General features: G+C 35.7%; 1 protein-coding gene across 2 annotated transcripts in view; it reads left to right on the top strand.

Moving 5' to 3' along the window:
• LOC145249560 (tubulin polyglutamylase ttll6-like) overlaps nt 1-20,517 on the top strand; it is a 351,054-nt gene that overhangs the window by 170,420 nt on the left and 160,117 nt on the right. For both annotated transcript variants that reach the window (XM_080111234.1, XM_080111235.1), the window contains exons 4-5: nt 11,964-12,004; nt 17,242-17,360. In XM_080111234.1, coding sequence (XP_079967360.1) covers nt 11,964-12,004; nt 17,242-17,360 — 160 coding nt within the window. The remainder of the gene's footprint in view (nt 1-11,963; nt 12,005-17,241; nt 17,361-20,517) is intronic.

The following is a 20,517-nucleotide window of genomic DNA, read 5'->3' on the forward strand; positions in this document are numbered from 1 at the left end:
TTTGGAGAATTGAAAAAGATATCGAAAATTGGAAAATATGAAAGCGGAACATTTAAATTTGGGGAAATTATTTTAGGGATTGAATGTTAAGCAAAAAAAAAGAAAGAAAGAAAGAAAAAATTGGAATTATTATAGACCCAAATCTATTATGCTTCAGCTATATCCCCAGTAGACATAAAGAAAGGAAGATTATTAAGGAAAAATGATGAATTCAGTTAAGATGAAAAAAACAGATCTAAATTGACAGACTCCACCAGATGTATCGTTTGAAGAACGAGTAATATTGAAAAATCTCCAAAAGTGTATCGTTATTTTCATGGAAAGTGTTCAACTGAGCTTCAATCTATGGTCCCCCCTCGCCAAACTTTCACAAGAAACACTCGTCTAGCTGTAAACACTATCAATAATTTCCCCCACTCTTTATCTGTGCCTAAACCTAAACGTAGATTCCATGAACAAAGCTTCTTTCTTAGAACTGCACGCCTGTGGAATTGTCTTCCGTTTTCCTGCTTTCTGGCTGACTACAATATGGTTTTGTTCAAGTCTAAAGTAAATAAGTTCTTGATGAGCCGTTCCATATAAGTTATTAAATTTACCAAATTTTCATTACTAATGATTACTATATTGACCAACTTCTACTGTACACTTTTTAACCCTTATCCTTGAGTGGCCTCTGGGCCTTGATAATGTGGTGATGTCTTTGTAAAAAAAAAAAAAAAAAAAAAAAGTGAGGTTATTCTTCGAGGCAAACAAGTCACTGATCAAATTAAAATCACGAACAGGTATATGTTTTCCCTGGAAAACCTTCGGATGTGAATATTGTTATTCAGATGCCACCTTTGCTAGTTTGGAAGATGGATCTTCACAAGGTTTTGTCATCTTTCTTTGTGGCAAGATGAATAAAATGCTGGTCACCAAAAAAACTTGACCGTATAACAGAAAATTCATTAGCTTCAGAAACTGTTGCGTTTGATGAAGCAGCTGACACTGGTATATTAATAGCTACCATGCTTCAGAAATTATTCAGAGTAGCTGGATGGCCTGGCGTTCTTTCTAAAACAGACAAGGCATCTCTGGTAGAGACTTTAAATTCATCGAATCTTGTGAGTGACCGGCGTCTAGGAGTTGATGTGGCCAAACTGAAGGAAATGATGGGGAAAAAGGAGATTCAAACTGAATGGATCACCGGCCGAGAACATGTTGCAGATTGTTTGACAAAGATTAGAGTCTCTTCTGAAATTCTCAGAGACTTGCTGCAGTGAAGATTTGTTATGCTTTTTTTTTATTTATTCATTTTTTTTTTTTTTTTTTTAGGAACTGTAGTTTTCATAAGAAGACACCAGCAATGTTAAGCTGAGTTAAGACTACTGAGTTGTCTCCTCTTGTCTATAGATAAAAGGAATTATGTTTAGAGTTATCTCCCTTTTGCTTATTGCTGTTGTATTTTCTTAAGACAATATGGTGGTGCAATTCATATCGGGTGTCTGTGATAGAAGTAAATTAACGTCGAACGCTTTTGGATTCAGAAAATGCTACTTAATGAATTTAATATTGTATTATTACATGAATTTGCTTTATCTATGGTATTGAGAACTTCCAGAATAAACATATACCTCTTAGCAAATGTAATAATGTATTATTACACGTGTTTGCTCTATCTATGGTATTGAGCACTTTTGGATTCAGAATATGCTACTTAACAAATGTAATGGTTGGTTGGTTGTTTTTGTTTTACGGTATATCAACCCTTTCAAGTTATTTAATGCTGAATCCAGTGATTTTGAAGAAATTTTTTTTAATAGAATATATTTGTTTTTTTTTTAAGTCGGTTTCTATTCAACCCATAGTTGGGAACAGAGTGGACCTAGGAGCAATGGTAATTAAAGGGTGGCTCCACAAAGCCCGCAAGTTGGGGCCTCACCATTGGATATAGTTTAAGGTCATATCCAGGACTATAACAAATGTAATACTGTGTTATTAAACACGTCTGCTTTATATAATACTGAGTTTCTTGCTTAGTATATAACACTATAATGAAACGCATTTGTTTTAATGTATTAAAAAAAAAAAATGTAAGGAGTCATTCTAATTTTTAGTTTTGCTATTATTGCTCCCAAGCAATGCCACATTTTTTTGTCACTCCCTTTTCTTACAATAGTCTGGAGAGAAATGATGTTGTTAAGGACAATAATCCAAAGAGAATGTTATTGCTGGGCCCTGAGAAAGGATAAATAATTCCTGATGAGCTAGCATGTCTACATTTATTTTCAAATTACTACAAGGTTGAATGATAAAAGTGTCGCCCTAAAGAAAGCAACACTACAGTTTTATTTTTAAACTAAACAGTGATCAGGCTGGCTTTGGTGTTGTGGGAGGTCATGTTGGTGATGTTCTCAACGTATAACCAAACAAAGTAGTCCAGCAGGTTCAGATCGGGGAGATGAATTGGGGCAGTGAGAGAAGGATAACCGTAACACTCCTTCTTTGGACTTGTGGGCTGGTGCCGAGTTCTGCCACACCCAGGGTCTGCTAGCAGCCACCTGATTGCACCAGGGGGTCACCACACTCTTCAGCACATCCATGTACACTTTGGTGTTGACTTTCAAGCCGACTTTAAAGATGTGAGGTGGCATGATGTGGCCCTCAGTTGAAACCCCACCAAAGCCCATAACTGTTGCCGGAAACTTTGTTTTCATCACCCTGTGCACGTCCCTGTTATTCATGGTAATCTAACAATGCATTTTGAGGGTGCTGGCAATGGTCCTGTCATCATAACTGAGGTCGGTAGAGAGCATGTGTTGTAAAGCGGCACATCTCCGGTCTCGTTCATTGAACATTGTGTCATTTTCAGACATGATAGAAGGCTCCTATCACTCTAGAGATTTATACACAATTGACCGACTAGTAGATAGTTTGCCTAAAAAAAAAGAAAGCCGGTTTTCATCAAACAGAAATGGAATCATGTCGTTTTTTCTGGTGTGACAATTTTATCGTTCTACACTGAGTAAAAAACTGCTTTAAATGTCGACCCCCCCCCTTCTGATTAATTCTGTTCTAATTGACTCTCAAAAGAATAAAATCTATATATATAAAAGCGAAAATAGTACTCCAGCAAAGCAACTGGCCCGGACGGTATTCCAATTATAGTACTCAAAAAACTTCAACCTGAACTAGCGCCCATACTTACAAAACTATTTAAACATTGTCTTAAGGAGAATAGTTTCTCATCTCCCTGGAAAATTTCATCTGTATGCCCTGTATTTAAGAATTCAGGTGATCGCTCATCCCCCTCTCAGTACAGGCCAATAAGTCTCCTGTGCGTCATGAGTAAGTTGCTGGAATCTGTGTTAAATACAGAAGTAATCAACCATCTCAACAAAAATAACCTTCTTAGTGACACTCAATATGGTTTCCGTTCTGCTAGATCTACAGCAGATGTGCTTACAGTTATATCTCATAGGATTAGCAAATCTCTCGACGGAGGCAACCTTTCTAGGGCAATTGCTCTTGACATATCTAAGGCCTTTGATAGGGTATGGCATAAAGGTTTACTTCATAAGATCTCTAGCTATGGTATAGCTGGAAATGTCTTCTCAATTATTAAATCATTTCTTTCTGATAGGTTCATAAGAGTAGTAGTTGAGGGGCAAAAATCAGAAGCCCACAGTATTAATGCCGGTGTCCCTCAGGGGTCCATCCTGGGCCCAACTCTTTTCCTGATCTACATTAATGATCTTCCAAATCACATCCTTACATCATTTGTAGACATTTATGCTGACGACACTACCATTTATGGTAGCACATCTAAGACAGTAAACGACCAAGTTTTCTCCAATTCTCTCTCCTCTGATCTTGAGCATGTAGTACAATGGGGAAAGGAGTGGCTGGTTACTTTTAATGCATCTAAAACCAAGCTTCTCTCTTTACATCATCAACATTCTGATCCACATCTGGCATCAATTGAAATGAATGGCTCTCGTCTTCAGGAGGCCTCAAGTTTTGACAAGCTTCTGGGCTTGACCATTACTCCTGATCTTAAATGGAACACGTACATCAAATCTGTTGCCAAGGCCGCTGGAAAAATGGTGGGATCTTTCTATCGATCCAGTAGATATCTCACTGCTGATGCAATTCTCTATCTATATAAGAGCCAGGTACGTCCAAGGATGGAATACTGTTGCCACATCTGGGCAGGAGCTGCTAGAAAGGACTTGTCCTGCCTTGATAGAGTTCAAAATAGACTTCGTAGCCTCGTAGGAGATGTCCTTTTCTCTTCCTTGCAACCTCTATCTCACAGAAGAGATGTTGCGAGTTTGTCTCTGATGTATCGTTATTTTCATGGAAAGTGTTCGACTGAGCTTCAATCTATGGTCCCCCCTCGCAAAACTTTCATAGGAAACACTCGTCTAGCTGTAAACACTATCAATAATTCCCCCCACTCTTTATCTGTGCCTAGACCTAAACGTAGATTCCATGAACAAAGCTTTTTTATTAGAACTGCACGCCTGTGGAATTGTTTTCCGTTTTCCTGCTTTCCGGCTGACTACAATATGGTTGTCTTCAAGTCTAACGTAAATAAGTTCTTGATGAGCCGTTCCATGTAAGTTATCAAATTTAACAAATTTTCATTACTAATGATTATTATATTGTCCAATTTCTACTATACACTCTTTATCCTTGAGTGGCCTCTGGGCCTTGATAATGAGTTGATACCTATGAAAAAAAAAAAAAAGAAAAAGTCCAATGTGAACAAGTTCTAATTGAATCGTCCCCCTAAGTAATCCAAGTTTCAAAATTCCCACTGTTTACTATGCTAAAATCACAATGACTAATGTATACCTATTAACCCTTATTCTCGAGTGGCCTCTGGCCTTGATAAGTGGTGACACCCTTGTAAAAAAAAAAAAAAAAAAAAAATGTGTGTATGTATGTGTGTTCGCTTTTTGTGTATGTCTGTAAAAGGCTTTTTTTGCTGGATTTTTCAGTCGGTTCATTCCTTCTTAAAACTTTTTATATCACGTCTAAATGATAATATATATGAGTTACGAAAAGGGGTCGCCTATCTATTTAATTTGCCCGACTTTCACGCGTTATTTTTTCCAGATTTTTAGAGTGTCCCATGTATCTTTCGCTTTTCAGTATAAAACAAGCGAAAACTGACTTGCAGCTGCGTTATGTTTCAAGGTCAAACATCGCGCGACTTAAGTTTCTCGCACCTGTTAATTTCATTTTATAAACGTTAAATTTGTTATTCCTCTTCTCTTGTGGCCGAGATGGCTAGGTCCCAGGGTTTTTTTCCATTTCGTTTCCATCTCCACATCAAAGGTTCGGGGTTCAAGCCTACTTTTCAACTAAAACTTTTTTTTTTCCTTTTACACCTCCAAACACCTGGCCAACACACACACCTACAAACACACGGGCCACGCCGGGTACCACCCGCTAGTAAAAAATAAATGCATATATTTTATCAGAGACAATGCCAAAAAAGAATATATCAGTTTTGTGCGTCGGTGGTTTTTACTGTTTTTAGTCGCGTGCAAGCGACTCTATAAGTTACTCCGTCGGTCGGTCTGTCCGTAACAGTTAATTCTCTATTGAATATTATATTGTACCTAATATATAGTATCGATTTCAAAAAGTTGAAAAAAAATGACTAAGATATCATCAACTAAAATCAAAACCAAAACATTTAGTGTTCCAGCCGTGTTCCCTACCGTTTAAGCTATTGACAGATTGATAAGAAAGTTTTAACTTAAATCATTTCAAGCTATGAATATATACTGTGCATGCGCAAGAGTAATAGAAATATGTCGGCAAGTTTAAAATGAACATTTTGCATTTCAACTTGCCGACATATTTCACTATGCATTATTCATCCATCCAAACAAAGATTTTATTCGTTATAAACCAACCATTCATGTGTATAATTACTATTTCCTGTTAATTTCAGTGCGATGGGTGTGACCTGTAGTGTAAGAGTTTATCGGTTAAATATTTACACACACATGCATTTACTGAAATATTTATATCCAAGATTACTCGATTTATTTATTGAGACAGTATTAATATTTCACATACAAAATATACCCTTACACATATTTGCTGCATTTATTCGCTTTAATACCTAATTAGACTATCCGTGACCCGTGTGGTCAGTATATTATATTAGCTATGGAATTCATGTATGAGCGTGACACTTGTGACGTAAAGAAAATGGTTTTTTTTTGACATAACAGAAACATTTCTTTGAAAGTATATTAAAATGAAAAATCACGGACGGATCACTCAAACATGAAAACAAAAAAAAAAAATCTTCCCTATTCGTGTAAAGTTACCTATTTTTCCGAATAATCGCTCAAAAATCGAAAATTAAACATGATTTTCCTATGAATCAAACGCCGACGAAAGTCATTTCGCAGCAAAAACGCACATGAACCTACCGATGAGAAATATAAGAATGAAAAACCCATATTGGAATCCTTCAACCAAGTTATAGAAACTTAAAATCTAAAAAAAAATAATTAATAAAACCTGAAGCAAAAAAATAAAACCTAAATAAATAAAATAAAATAAAACTAATATTGAAACAGATTAGTAAATATGTCAACAAATTCGCCGTTCTCACACAACTATTTTGTATCTAGAAATGTAAACAAAAAATAAAAAAAGAAGGAAGGAAGGAAAAGGGACGGATAGAGAGTAGTAGTAGTAGTAGTAGTAGTAGTAGTCTTGGCTTTACTACAATCGTTCTTATGTTTGTCAACGGGTTAAAGTTGTTTAGTTGTAAGAAAATAGCGACAGTATAGTTGTAATAAAGAATAGTTGCAAAACACCCCCACTCTTCTCATGTTAAATAATAATTTCGAAATGATAACGTTAATATTTCAGTGCGCAAGTCTAAATCTGCAAAAGAAGCGATTTGTGTTTATTTGTTTACGTTGTTATGGGTTAATGTTTATGCGCGCATGTGCAACCGGATGTCGTAAACCGGAAAGTAGGTTACATCACTCGTTACAAGGTCATTTGAGATTCATAATTATATAGATTTCAATTTTATCGTCTCACATTGTTCAGTAGCATCGTTATCTTAATAGGATTCTAAATTATTTTACACATTTATGCAAATAACGGCAAAATTTTGGAGAAAAACATTTTGTGCGGTGATTCTTTACAGAATTTTGTAACTTTTCCATATCGAAGTTTGTCAGCATTCCAAAATCGACCTACCTCAGTGTGCAATCTGGTCTAATCGGAGATAGCAAAATACGATTGTGGTGTAGTCCCTGGCTTTGATAGAGGAGGCCATCTTGGAGCAGTTACAAGTCAATATGTTCTTAATGGACTGGACAGTGTGTGTGTGTTAACCTTGTTCAGCATCCCTAAATGAAATTGTTTCTATGGAACGAACTGGATTCGAACTTGGCACATCCAAGTTGTCAGTCTGTGTTGTTAACCATTTAGCCATCGTCACCTCTCGCGCTTACCATAGTCATAGTTATTACCAAAGACCCATCTTGGGTAGGGGGCAGGTAACTCACTTAGTATTTTATAAGTCCATTCACACATGTATACATTATCTTCATCATCAGCAGCAGTTTAAATGTCTATTTTACATGCTGGACGGCTTTTAGAAATTAACCCGCAAACTAACCTACCTCTGGCCAGGTCTTTTCTCAAATCCGTCCTTATTATTCCTTCTTGTATTTTCCTCAGCCTTCCACTGCCAAACGGAATCCATTACCGCAACTGATATACCCCCATCATCATCATCATCATCATCATCATCATCATCATCATCATCATCATCGTCGTCGTCGTCGTCGTATTAATGTCTGCTTTACATGTTGTTGTTGTTGCTGCTGCTGCTGATGATGATGATGATGATGATGAGCAGCATCATTCATTCATTTTCCTATAAATCAGATGATTGCTGTTGGCGTTCATTTCCCCGATATCTTTCTAGTTAGAATTCTTTCTAGAAAGACATTGGGTACTTACGGGAAGGACCACGTAAAAGTTGCCAACATCCGTAAGTGAAAATGTTTCTATGGAACGAATTGGATTCAAACTTGGCACACCCAAGTTGTCAGTTAGTGTTATTAACCACTTAGCCACCGTCACCTCTCTGATGATGATGATGACGATGATGATGATAATGATGATGATGATGATGATGATGATGATGCCCTGCGACCAGGTTGTTTTATCCATGTGCCACAAATTATGACTCTGAACAATCATCATATATTTGGTAGAGAGAGCTGGTCTTTGTATTTCTACAATACATGATTCACATAAAACAAATGCAGGTGTGGAGGGTTGTCCGATTATTTGTGGACTTGTTCTCCTGAGCAAGGGCGGACTATATATATGTTTTAAATTATTTCGTCTATTATGTCTCTTTTGTTGGAGAAAATGAACTCTTAACGTTGCACGTTGCGTTTGCTAAAGAGAATCATAGCTAACAAGTGCTTGGTCACGTTTGCATCAAATGTTTGAGCTGCTCTGATCAATATAAGGCAAGTCCACTTGAAGAGAGCATTGTGCTAACTTTGTTTTGGCAAGCTTTTGTATTTGATTAAAAAAAAAAAAAAGAAAGAGGACGATAAAAATAAAGCAGGCCGCAGGGAATTATTTTGTATTCATTATTGGCAATTACATGAAAGGAGGTGGACAGTACAAACAAATTGCACGCCTCATTTCTTAACTACTTCAAAAATAATCGTTATACACGGTCCGCCATAGGTAACTTTTATCATTTTATTTTAGCACGATAAATGCAGCAAAGAATTCTCCTTCTTTCTTCTGTATAACTAAAATAAAACAAAACTTCCATGAACAAAGTTTATTTCCGAGAATTTCCAACCTATGGAACACATTATTATGGGAATATTTTCCTGCAGACTACAACAGGATCGTTTTCAAGTCTAATGTCAACAAATATCGGGCAGATCGTCCTATGAATTAATCATGCTTCTAAATCTTTTCATAGTATTGGAAATCTCACTAACCCTTATCCTCGAGTAGATTTTGGCCTAGGTAAGTGATGAACCATTTATATATATATATATATATATATATATATATATATATATATATAGTAAATTTTGAAAATATATATGGCGATTAAGCTACACAGAATTTTATACGTTTCATCCTCGTGAGGAGACGTGAGGCTATTGTTGCGTTTCATCATGAGGATGGGATGCTGAAGATTTTGTGTAGGTTAATTGCGATATGTATTTTTAAAACTTATTACCTAGCTTTGCTGACGTATTAAGCACTGTCGAAATATATACTGAAGATATTCACATAAAATCTTCTCTAAGTACATAGTCTAGCAGCCACACTGAAGAGACGTGATACAGTGAAACTGTCTGTCTGTGGCTGACTCTAAATGCTCCCTATCTTGGATTGAACATATTAGGGAGCAAATAACAAAATGCTGCTAGCTTATAAAGCAAGGCACTTCCTGTAAAGAAATCGAGCTTAGGTCGTTTGAAAAATGTTAAGTCATTGTAATGTCGCATATCCATATTAGCAGCAGACAAATAGCGTAGCATTTAGAAATGCTGACTGCCGCATAGACAGTCGAGTTTCAATCCTGGTTTGTGAAGAGCTATGATACAGCGAAATTGTCTGTGGATGACCATATATAGCATAATCATGTTGACACACCGGTTTTCGTTAGATATCCAAAGTTAAGCAACATTGAGCCTGGTCAATACCAGATGGGTGACAAATTTGGGAATTCCAGTCGCAGTATATAGGAGGATGTCGACATGTCACCGCAAGAGTTGCAAAAACCTAACGTCGTCATCTCCCCTAACAGGGATATACATGCGACTGGGGACCGCTTGTGAATTTCATACTCCCATGGAACTTCCTCCTTCGGAGGAAGCCGGTTAAAACCACATAGGGTTAGTGCCGTTTCTATATGTATATATATATATATATATATATATATATATCAAAACATCGTTAATTCACTACCCACATAGCAGCAGCCGTATAGCGCAATGGTGGGAAGCCTTGAATGCCATTTGAGCGGTCGGGTTATGATCCTGGCTTGAGGCAGTTGCCTGTCTAGCCGCACTGATGAGCTGTGAAACAGCGAAACAGTACTGTATGTGGATAACTATATATATATATATATATATATATATATATATATATATATATATATATAAATTGTGAAATCTATCCTTTCAATTTCTTAGCTGAGGTTTTAAATCATTGAAGATATTAGACAATGAAAACTGGGTTCAAATCCTTTTTATTTTGCTCCCCTCTCCCGCCAAAATAAAAAAAAAATCTTCCAACTAGAATTGTCTTGCTACCAACACTGCCAAGAACTCTGCTTTCTTCTTCTGTGTACCTAAAATCTCACGGAACTTCCATGAATAAAGATTCTTTCCAAAAGCTTCCCACGTGTGAAACACGTTACCGTGGGGATGTCTCCTTCTTCTTAGTTGATTCATGGTCGTTTTCAAGTTCAATGTCAACAAATATCCGTGAAATCGTTCTGTGAGTTAATCATATGCCAACTAAACCACATAGACAGTAAACCGGTCACGTGTTGAATCTATATTTATTTATATTCTGTATTTTTTGTTGGTTTGTTATTTTTAAACTTTTATTCACCCCCAAACAAGGTACATCACTACTAAGATATAAGGGGTTGCTGTGATTAAGGGGTCAGATTTATAGGGTCATGCTGAATGGAGAGCTGAGCAACGAGATGTTTGTTCACATTATGTTTAAATTTCTGCTTGTTAGTACAGTAGTGAAAACAGTAAGGCAATTCTAAATGCAAGCAGTCCAAAGTAAAGAAGTTATTAGAGTATAAAGATTTCCGGCATTTGGGGATCTCTGTGTGAAGTGGTGAGATTTTGTTGCTAGGTGGGGGTTTGTCAGATCCGGGATATTTGCGCTGAGAAGGTATGAGTGGAGTACGTTTGTCGGGGCACATTCCATTGAAGTACTTTGTAAAACAAGCACAGGGATGTACGATTGTGGTGATGGACAGGAGTCGGAGCTTGGTAGACGATATGGAACCCACTCTCTGTTGTAATGGATGTTATCATTTTGTTATTTTAGCATCTTCTGCAGCATCATCAAATTGATGGTATATGCATGGGCAGCCTGTTTCATTTTTTGTTAACTAATATTTATGTCGGACGTTTTTAAGAAAAAAAAAAACCCAAAAAACCAATTGTTTGATAAAATCACCATTTTACACACATTACGTTGACAATAGTTTTGTTTGATTTCTCTCACATTGTGAATAAGGATAGCTTCTTTGATTTCTCTGTGACTTGCATCCAACATTGCGATTTCGATCGATGCCTCCGTTCAATCTCGAAAGACAAAGGATACCCCTGTAGGGGCAGTTGCGCACGTAATTGTGAGGCAAGGGTCGTGCACACCTCTCCTGAATCGACACTGTTTGGGTCCAGTGGCAAGGAGAAGACCAGGACGACTGGAAGCAATGCCGAGATAAGCAGAGAGCACATGCAGTACCTGGAAGCCCCAAATGGTCACCCATTTAGTACTGACCATGCTCAACGTTGCTTAACTTCGGTGATTCAGCATAATCACGTTGACACATTGAGATTTACCAATATAGTGTCAGAAATCTTTTTTGGTCCGCCGACACAGGAGACATTGGACCTAATAATTCGCACTTGTTCGTCCGTTCATCTGTTCGTTTGTTCGCACTTTTCTCAATAAGCACACCTTGGATTTTTTGGAAATTTTTACACAAACATTAGTCATGGTGAAAGTAAATTTTTCACTTGTGGAGGGGGATCCTACATGCTCAGCTTGTTTAATATCTGACTGGCTTGACAAAGTCATTTTTTTCTGATTCAAAAATGTGTTTACCCCAGTTCAACGGGGTGCCCAACGGGTGACGTGTAATTTTATTATTTTAATATTGTTTATTTTTGTTTTCTTTACAGATGGATGTGTGTCTGTCTTGCTAACTGCAAATATGAACTTGGTAAGAAGATTTATTATTTATTTCAATTTGTGTCTTTTTTTTTTTTCAGTTTCATGATCTATCTCTTCTGTTTATATTGATATCGCCCACTCTCTGTCTGTCTCTCTCTCTCATATATATATATATATATATATATATATATATATATATATATATATATATATATATATACTAGCAATAGCAAAAGTACCCGTCGTTGACTGGGTTCAAAAACAGCCTACAGAAAATGGACTCTGATTTATTAAAGTATGATAGGTTATGAAAAGGAAGGGTTGTAAAGAGATAGCTTCGAATTTGGGGGTATCAAAACCAAAGCAAAATATGATGAAAGTAAAAATAAAATAGATAAACCCCATAATTTATTATACCATACCTGTTCACACTGAAACACTTATCACAATATTCTGTGGATCTATATTAAAAAACCTTGTTAAACTGTGTGACATATTTCCATTCTATGGAGGTCAGGTGCGAACGAACACCCCATAATTTTATTATACCATATTTCTTCAAACAAAACATAATTATCAAAGCATACTTACGCAGATAGATATGAAAAGTATTTATTAAAGTTTGTGCCTATTTCCATTCTATGGAGGCCAGGCGCGAATGCAGACACCACAATTTTATTATACCATCCCTATTTAAGTTAAAACATACTTATCAACGTATTCTTATGTATTAAAAACATTTGTAAACGTTTTTTATTTTAATTTTTAAATTCTTTTATTTCCATACTTTGTGGACCAGGCGCGAACACAGACCCCAGAATTTTAATGAACCACCGTTCTGCCAGATCAAACATACCCATTCCTGTGTCTCGATACATCTTCTATCATTATATGCAATCAGTTTTTTAAAATAGTCAACCATATAGGAGCCTATTCGTGACCAGACCCCCCCACACACACATTCAGCTTTATATATATATATATATATATATATATATATATATATATATATATATATATATATATATATATATATATATATATATATATATATATATATATATATATATATGTATTTAGTTTTTAGTATTTTTCCTGTCTCTCCTCTCTTTTATCCCTATCATATTACCCCTATAATAATTTTTTTCAATTTTAATCTCGAAATTTTTTCCATTTCTAATCTAAACGTTTTCAAAGTCAGTGCTGTCTTTTTAGCTTTATATTTGTTTAATGTCGGCTTTTTCTCCTCTTCCGATGAGAAAAACTTAGTTTCAAAATGCCTTGGCCTAAAGAGGTTTCTCCCTTATTCCTCTTTCTGAAACCCTTAGTGACTTGATAATGTCTCATAAAGTTCCTATGTAAGTTTACTTTTTATCTTTTTAACTTATTCTCTCTCTCTTCCTCTCTCTCTCTCTCTCTCTTTCAATCTCTCTCTCATATATATATATATATATATATATATATATATATATATATATATATATATATATATATATATATCAAGGTTTCAGATGTTCAAAAGTCGGGATTAATGAAGACAACGCGATTGTTAGATATTGCTCAATAAAAAGAGCAAAATATTTTTTTATTAATTATTTTAAGATAAACAGTTACATATGGTCGCTACAAATAGCCATCTGTTTCAGTCAATAAGACTTCCTCAGGCGACCCGGAACCCCTCGACGTCACAAACTTTCCTGGTCATACAATACGCTTAAACGTAATCTTTTAATTATGCATATTGCATATGTATTATAGAATCAATCATCTATTGAATGTTATATATTTCGAGGAATAATTTGTCCTGTGGACTAATTTGTAAAAAAAAAAAAATAAATAAATAATAATGATATGTCGTTCATCAAATTCCGTCTGTGTGTGTTTTTTTTAATTTGCAATATCACATCAGCTGATATTTGAACTTGACGATAAATGCTCTGGAAAAATCACTTCTGATTAATGTTTAGTTTTAAAATATGCAAACAAAGAAATGATTTGCGGCGATTTTAAATGATACCTCTTCTTTTATTGTAAATTGAAAAAAAAAAAAAATTAAAATAAAATAGTGATGTACACCCTGGCTTGAACAGGGGATAATTCGATCTGTATTCGAATGTTCTACCTCTGAGCTATATCTCAGATGAAAATAATTCTGTTTTTTTTTTTTTTTTTTAAGATAAAAATGATTAGCTGAAATTTTATTATTTCCCTTGGCCGATGTAACGTAAAATATTCCCCTGTAAAAATTCTTCTTTTTTATCTATAAGAAAAACAGACTACTTTTAGGATCGAATTTTTTCAATTTTCGATACTTATCAGATGAATTTCTGTACAAAACATTTAAGAACACTGCCAAACATATAAATTACATTTGTGTGAAATTTGCAAAAAAATAGTCTCAGCCATTTCGGAACCTATGAGGAAGCCCCGTACCCCCCACACACAAAAGGAGACTTTTATATAATAGTATTAATATATATATATATACACACCCACACGATGACTTATATATATATATATATATTTATCCTCCTCCCCCCCCCAAAAAAAATATTATAGAATTAATTCACACTCATATTTATTTGCAGACATCTAAAGTTTTCTTAAAATTGTATTACGTTTTATACGACGACTATATTAATGCTAACTAATTTGCATATTAAAAATTCCGTTTTACTAATTTTTAATAGAAAATCCAGGCTTTTAATATCAATATAAGTGTGACGAAAAACTCAACTTCTATATATATATATATATATATATATATATATATATATATATATATATATAGTCTTATTTGTAGTATTCCGAATTTTACTGGGTTTATATAATTCAGTAATTGTTCATATACCAATAAATTTTAAGCCAAAAACAGATGACTTAAACTGTAAGCTACAAAATTATCATATTTCATAATTGAGCATTCATATATTGTTTTAACAAAAACCAAGACTTCAAAGAATGGGTTGATAGCAACAAATAGTGTATTTCATTGTTAGTTACAATTATTTCAAGACTATTCGGACAAATCCAAACATTATATCGCTTGAAAATTTTCACAAGAACAGTATTTCGTCAGACTTATTGAATAAAAAAACACTTTAACAATAAAACATTATGGAAACCATTTCCTCATAAGGAAAAGAAAACAAGTGAAAATATTTTACCTATATCTCATTCTTTACCTTTGTGTGAAATTTGCAAAAAATAGGCTCAGCCATTTCGGAACCTATGAGGAAAGAATCTCCCCCCCCCACACACACAAAAGGTGACTTTTATTTAATAGTATATATATACACACAAGATGACTCATTGAAAATATTCTTAAATCAGCTCAGCCTTGACAGTCGTGTTTTAAATTCTTCCATTTCTTTTTCTATGCACATCTTATCTTTCTTTTAATAATATTATTTGAACTAATTCCTTTTTCCTTGTACTCATTTGTGAATTATTCCACGGATTTCTGCCTTTTGGATTACTTTGGACCATCTTCCAATTACGCGATTCCCTTGGATTTCACTTGTGGAAATGGAAATTTAATCAACTTTTTTTTGGATTTTACCGTAATTGTATATTTTACCCTTCACCACACCATCCATTCACGTGAAATCGCCTTTTTATTCACCCTATTCCCTCTACTTCACTATTTGTTACCAAGTAAGATCTATGACTTACTTGTAGTTTCATTCAATACTTTTTCAAGCAAAATCAGATCCCGCATTTTGCTAAATCCTACCCTCGGATGAGAAGGAAAGTATTTCCTCGAAACTCTGTGGATTAAGGACTATTCACTTATTTTGTGCTTCCTTTTTTTTTTAAATTAAATATGTTTTTAACTCTTTTTCAAAGGGTTTTTTTAACACGTTTTATTAACTACTCGTTCTTGCTGCTTTTGAATTGTGGAGCTACTGTAGACTTTTTGTGTGAGCTTGATGAACAAACGTATAAACGAATGGGTTCTGGAGAAGATTGGACCCTGCTGAAGACGGCTATACTACATCAATGGCAGGAAATTGCAATTTTGGGGACATGTGGCTAGAACAGGCGGCCTAACACAAGATCTCCTCTTTGGTACAACCCCTGACAAAAAAAGAATGTGGGATACCAAAACAAGAATGTCAGACAACGTGAAAGACATTGTGGACATGAGCAGAGCTGAGTTGCTTAGAATGGCGCAGAACTGAAGTCAATGGCTACGGTTCGTGAATAGTGCTATGGCTGGTCAGTAATGACCATTCCATCAAAGTGAGAGAGTTTAAAGAGTCTCCAAAATATTTTTCTCTTCTTCTTTTTCTTTTTTCTTTTCTTTTTTCTCTTCTTTCTATTCTTTTTCTATTTTTTATACTCAGTTTTCATTTTCTTTAAATGACTGGGCTCGAGTAAGAACAGAAGTATATTGTCACCTGATGATGTATTTTAAGACTGAGACAGTAGATTTATTGTAGCGACTTATAGTGATTTTGTTTACCTAAACTGTATTAAACAGACACACGCACACACACACACACACACACACACACACACACACACACACACACACACACACACACACACATATATAATGCGAATAATATGCATATGTAAGTGTATGAGTATTTTGCAGCGTAGCATTGTGTATGTGTATTTGTTTACCCTGTTCTTGTTACTGCATCTACAGCTGTGAGTAACAATTCGTTTCTGTTCGCCTAACTCTTAATGTGTAAATTGTAGATGTGAGATGAAGAAAGCTGGTATTTGAGTCATTGAGCCTTTTTGCCTCTTCCAGCCCAAAGGCACAGATAGGATGTAGAGCAGACGTTTTGGAATCCTTTTCAAAGTGTAGCAGCAGCAGCTTGAGAAATCTTTGTCTGTAGTTTTTGTCTGTTTGTTTTATAGGAATTACTAACTTCTCACTGACTTACCATTTTCAAATAGGCTTGTCACAATTTCATTAGTATTTTCTACTGTGAGTTCACACGTCCATATGAAAACTTACTAGCTTTAAGAAGTGACGAAGAAAGCAAAATCTAATGAAGCAGAAAAAGAAAGAGGATGTTCGTGTGAATTGCTTCATGATTCATTGCTGTAACCTTCAACCCTAGGTATAAATGCAATCTTCGAAATACCTACAATGATTATATCAAATATATTGTAACATATGTCCTCTTTGAACCTCACTATTTTTTCATTATTTCTATCCATTTGCACATGTGCCTTACGACCAAGCCTGGCACAGGGTCATCTCCACAGTTAGTTTTAATGCACCATGTAACATTAATTTTATTCTGTGCTTCTCGTGTGTTTCAGTCAGGCATATCACCAGAAAGATGGGATTTCATGAAGTTAATGATACCGAAGACTGGGTGCTCTACTGGACCGATTGTTCCGTAGCTCTTCAAAGAGTCATGGACATGAAAAGATATCAGGTGAGTCGACAAGTTCTTTCTTTTTTTCTACCGCAACCCTTTTAATCTATGGTGTGGTCCCTGTGGTCCCTGTGGTCTCTCTGGTTAGTAATGACCATTTGTGTAATATTTTTATAAACAATGAAACATTCAATTTTCACAGAAATGCATAGTTGCGTACACATGGATTATCACTAGCAAGCAATAAAAAACGCAAATATATAAGAATTTGTTTTCTATGGACTCCAAAATGGTTTGGCCGATGTTTTTCAAAATTCTGTACTAATATACTTTATGTGTCTGGGAGTGTTCTTAGATAGGGTTTGTATAAGACTACTCCTCGATAAATATAGAAAATCGATAATTGAAAAAATCCAAAATGCATGCAGATTCAACAATCATGATCCCCTTGTAGCTTGCCGTATGCCAAGAACATTTGTCTTCAGCCAGATTTTCCCAAGAGCTGGAATACAAACGGAACTGTTTGAGAGAGAGACCTTCAATCGTTTACTGTGGAGTATAACTTGATCTGTCAGTGCCGTGGGAACATTTCTCGAGTGGCTGCTACCTAGGAATCGAAACCAGCTCCTCAAGTGTTAAAAATGATAAAAAGATATGCACATCCCCTTAATATGTTGTTGACTACGTCTGCTTGACGGGTTTTCTCTCTGAGTTCTCGGAATCATTAGGCATCATTAATTCTCTCCTGAGAATTGATTATTTAGTCAAAAATTTTGATGCTGTAATTGAATACTATATGAAATAAACCAACAATGCATCTGTTTTATATAAAAAATTGAATTATTTTATTTTACCATTTAAAAGAAGAATTTTATCAATTCAGGAGTTGAGTTGGTACGTGGTCTACTGCTTTTATGGTCCCAATTTCAACTGATTATCTTATTATCTCCTGATAATAAAAACAAGAGAGAAAGAGGGCGGAGAAAAAGAGATGAATGGATGGAATACTGTCGCCATATCTGAGCAGGAGCTGCTTGCTGTGTCCTATCTCTTGCCTTGATAGAGTTCAAAATTGGCTTTGAAACATAGTAGGTGATGCCCTTTTCTTTTCCCTGCAAACTCTTTCGCACAGAAAAGACGTTGCAAGCCTGTCTCTGCTCTATCGTTATTTTCATGAGAAGTTATCGTCTGAGCTCCAATCTATAGTCTCTCCTTACCAACCTTACACAAAAAACACCCGACTAGCTACAACCATTATCAACAATTTCCCCTCTCTCTATCTGTGCTTAAATCTGAATGCAAATTCCATGAACAAAGCTTCTTTCCTAGAATTGCTTCCTGTAAAACACTGTTCCACTAGCCTGCTTCCTGGCCGATTACAATATGATAGCCTTCAAGTCCAATGTAAACAAGTTTTTGTTGAGCCGCCCTTTTAAATAATCCAAATTCAACCCAATGTACACCATTAACGATTACTACACTACCACCTCATATTCATTAACCATTATCCTCGAGTGGCATTCAGGCCTTAATAAGTGATGACTCCTTTGTAAAAAAATACTGTCATTGTTTTATAAATCTTGGCGTCAACCATGTAAATCTAATGTTTTGAACCTGTCAAACCTGATTGCTTTGACATGACTGAGATATTATAAACATCTGACTTCATGAACAAAGCTTCTTTCCTAGCAGGCCCGTGGAACACTGTTCCACTGGCCTGCTTCCCAGCTGATTACAATACAGTAGCCTTCAAGTTTAATGTAAACAGATTCTTGCTGAGTCGTCCTTTTAAAAAAATCCAAATTCTACCCAATCTATATCATTAACGGTTACTACACTACCACTTTACATTCACTAACCCTTATCCTCGAGTGGCATCCAGGCTTTAATAAGTGGTGACTCCCATGTAAAAAAATACTGTTATTGTTTTATAAATCTTGGCGTCAACCATGTAAATCTGACCTTTTGCAACCGCGATTGCTTTGATATGGCTGAGATAAACATCTGTCCATCTGAGTTAAACTGGAGATCACCGTTTCTTTACTTATCTCTCCAAAACAAAGAAGCATTTTAAGGACGAGAGAGTTGGCTTAGTAGGGGACTAACCTGCCATGTTTTGTATATATATATATACAAATATATATTTTTGGGGGTGGAGAGGGCTCCCGTAAGGCGTGGTGAAGGCAACCTTTCGAGGAGAAGCAAATCTCTGATTTAAAAAAACATAAAGCGGGAAACCAGTACCCGCATTAAGCTGGTCTGCAGTTTAACTTGTTGCTGGCTATCTTGCTCTTACTTGTTACTGGATCTCAACATTTTGAACCGAGAGAGAGACTTAGTTGTCATACAAAGCTAAGACTCTGTAACATCATCTGTGTATAGATACTCCCTCAAGCATTTGTCTGTTAAAATGGTCCTGTGGGGATGGAAGTCATTTTTGGGCTCATGGACTTTAAGTGCTTAAGGGAGTGGCACTCGTCTGACAAGACGTTGCAATCATCATATATATATGGTGTTGCAGCAAAATGGGGCACTTGACAAAAAGTTGCATGGTGAATAACTGGAAGGATAAGATTGCCACCAGACGTCTCTGTCTTCCAGTAGAACCTGCACACAAGATCAAGGTGACCCAGGTACGGTTGCTCACTATTGGTCTCTGGACTTGTGGCTGCCCTCTTCATACGATTACAACCCCCTTGACTATTTCTTCTTGGTGTGATTGATAAAAACTGATTATCTCTTTCTCTTTGGTAATAAAAACAAGAGAGAGAAAGAGGGAGAGAGAGAGAGAGAGAGAGAGAGAGAGAGAGAGAGAGAGAGAGAGAGAGAGAGAGAGATTAATACCTATTAACAAGAAAAGGATAGAAACAAAGAATACAATCACTGACAGTATTTTCAGTCTAACATTCCTGGGATGATAGGTTCAATAGGCTCATTGCTTTCGACATTTCAGCAGTAACTTCGGACATTTGATTTTATAAACAATCTGTCAATCTGAGCCGAGCTGGTGATCGCCATAACCGACATGTTTTCTATCACACATTTTTCAACTTTATATGCCTCTCCAAAAAAAACAAAACAAAAATCAAAACAGGTCGGGTATAACACTTTTAAATCCGGAAAGCTCTAGCACCCCCAAAACTACTCTTTATAATTATACCACACCTTGTCATACTCGGTTTAACGTCCAGTTTATATTCTGGCATGTGTTGGACGG

Source organism: Euprymna scolopes, chromosome 28, assembly GCF_053919585.1.
Source record: "Euprymna scolopes isolate OS-2025 chromosome 28, ASM5391958v1, whole genome shotgun sequence".
NCBI lineage: Eukaryota > Metazoa > Mollusca > Cephalopoda > Sepiida > Sepiolidae > Euprymna > Euprymna scolopes.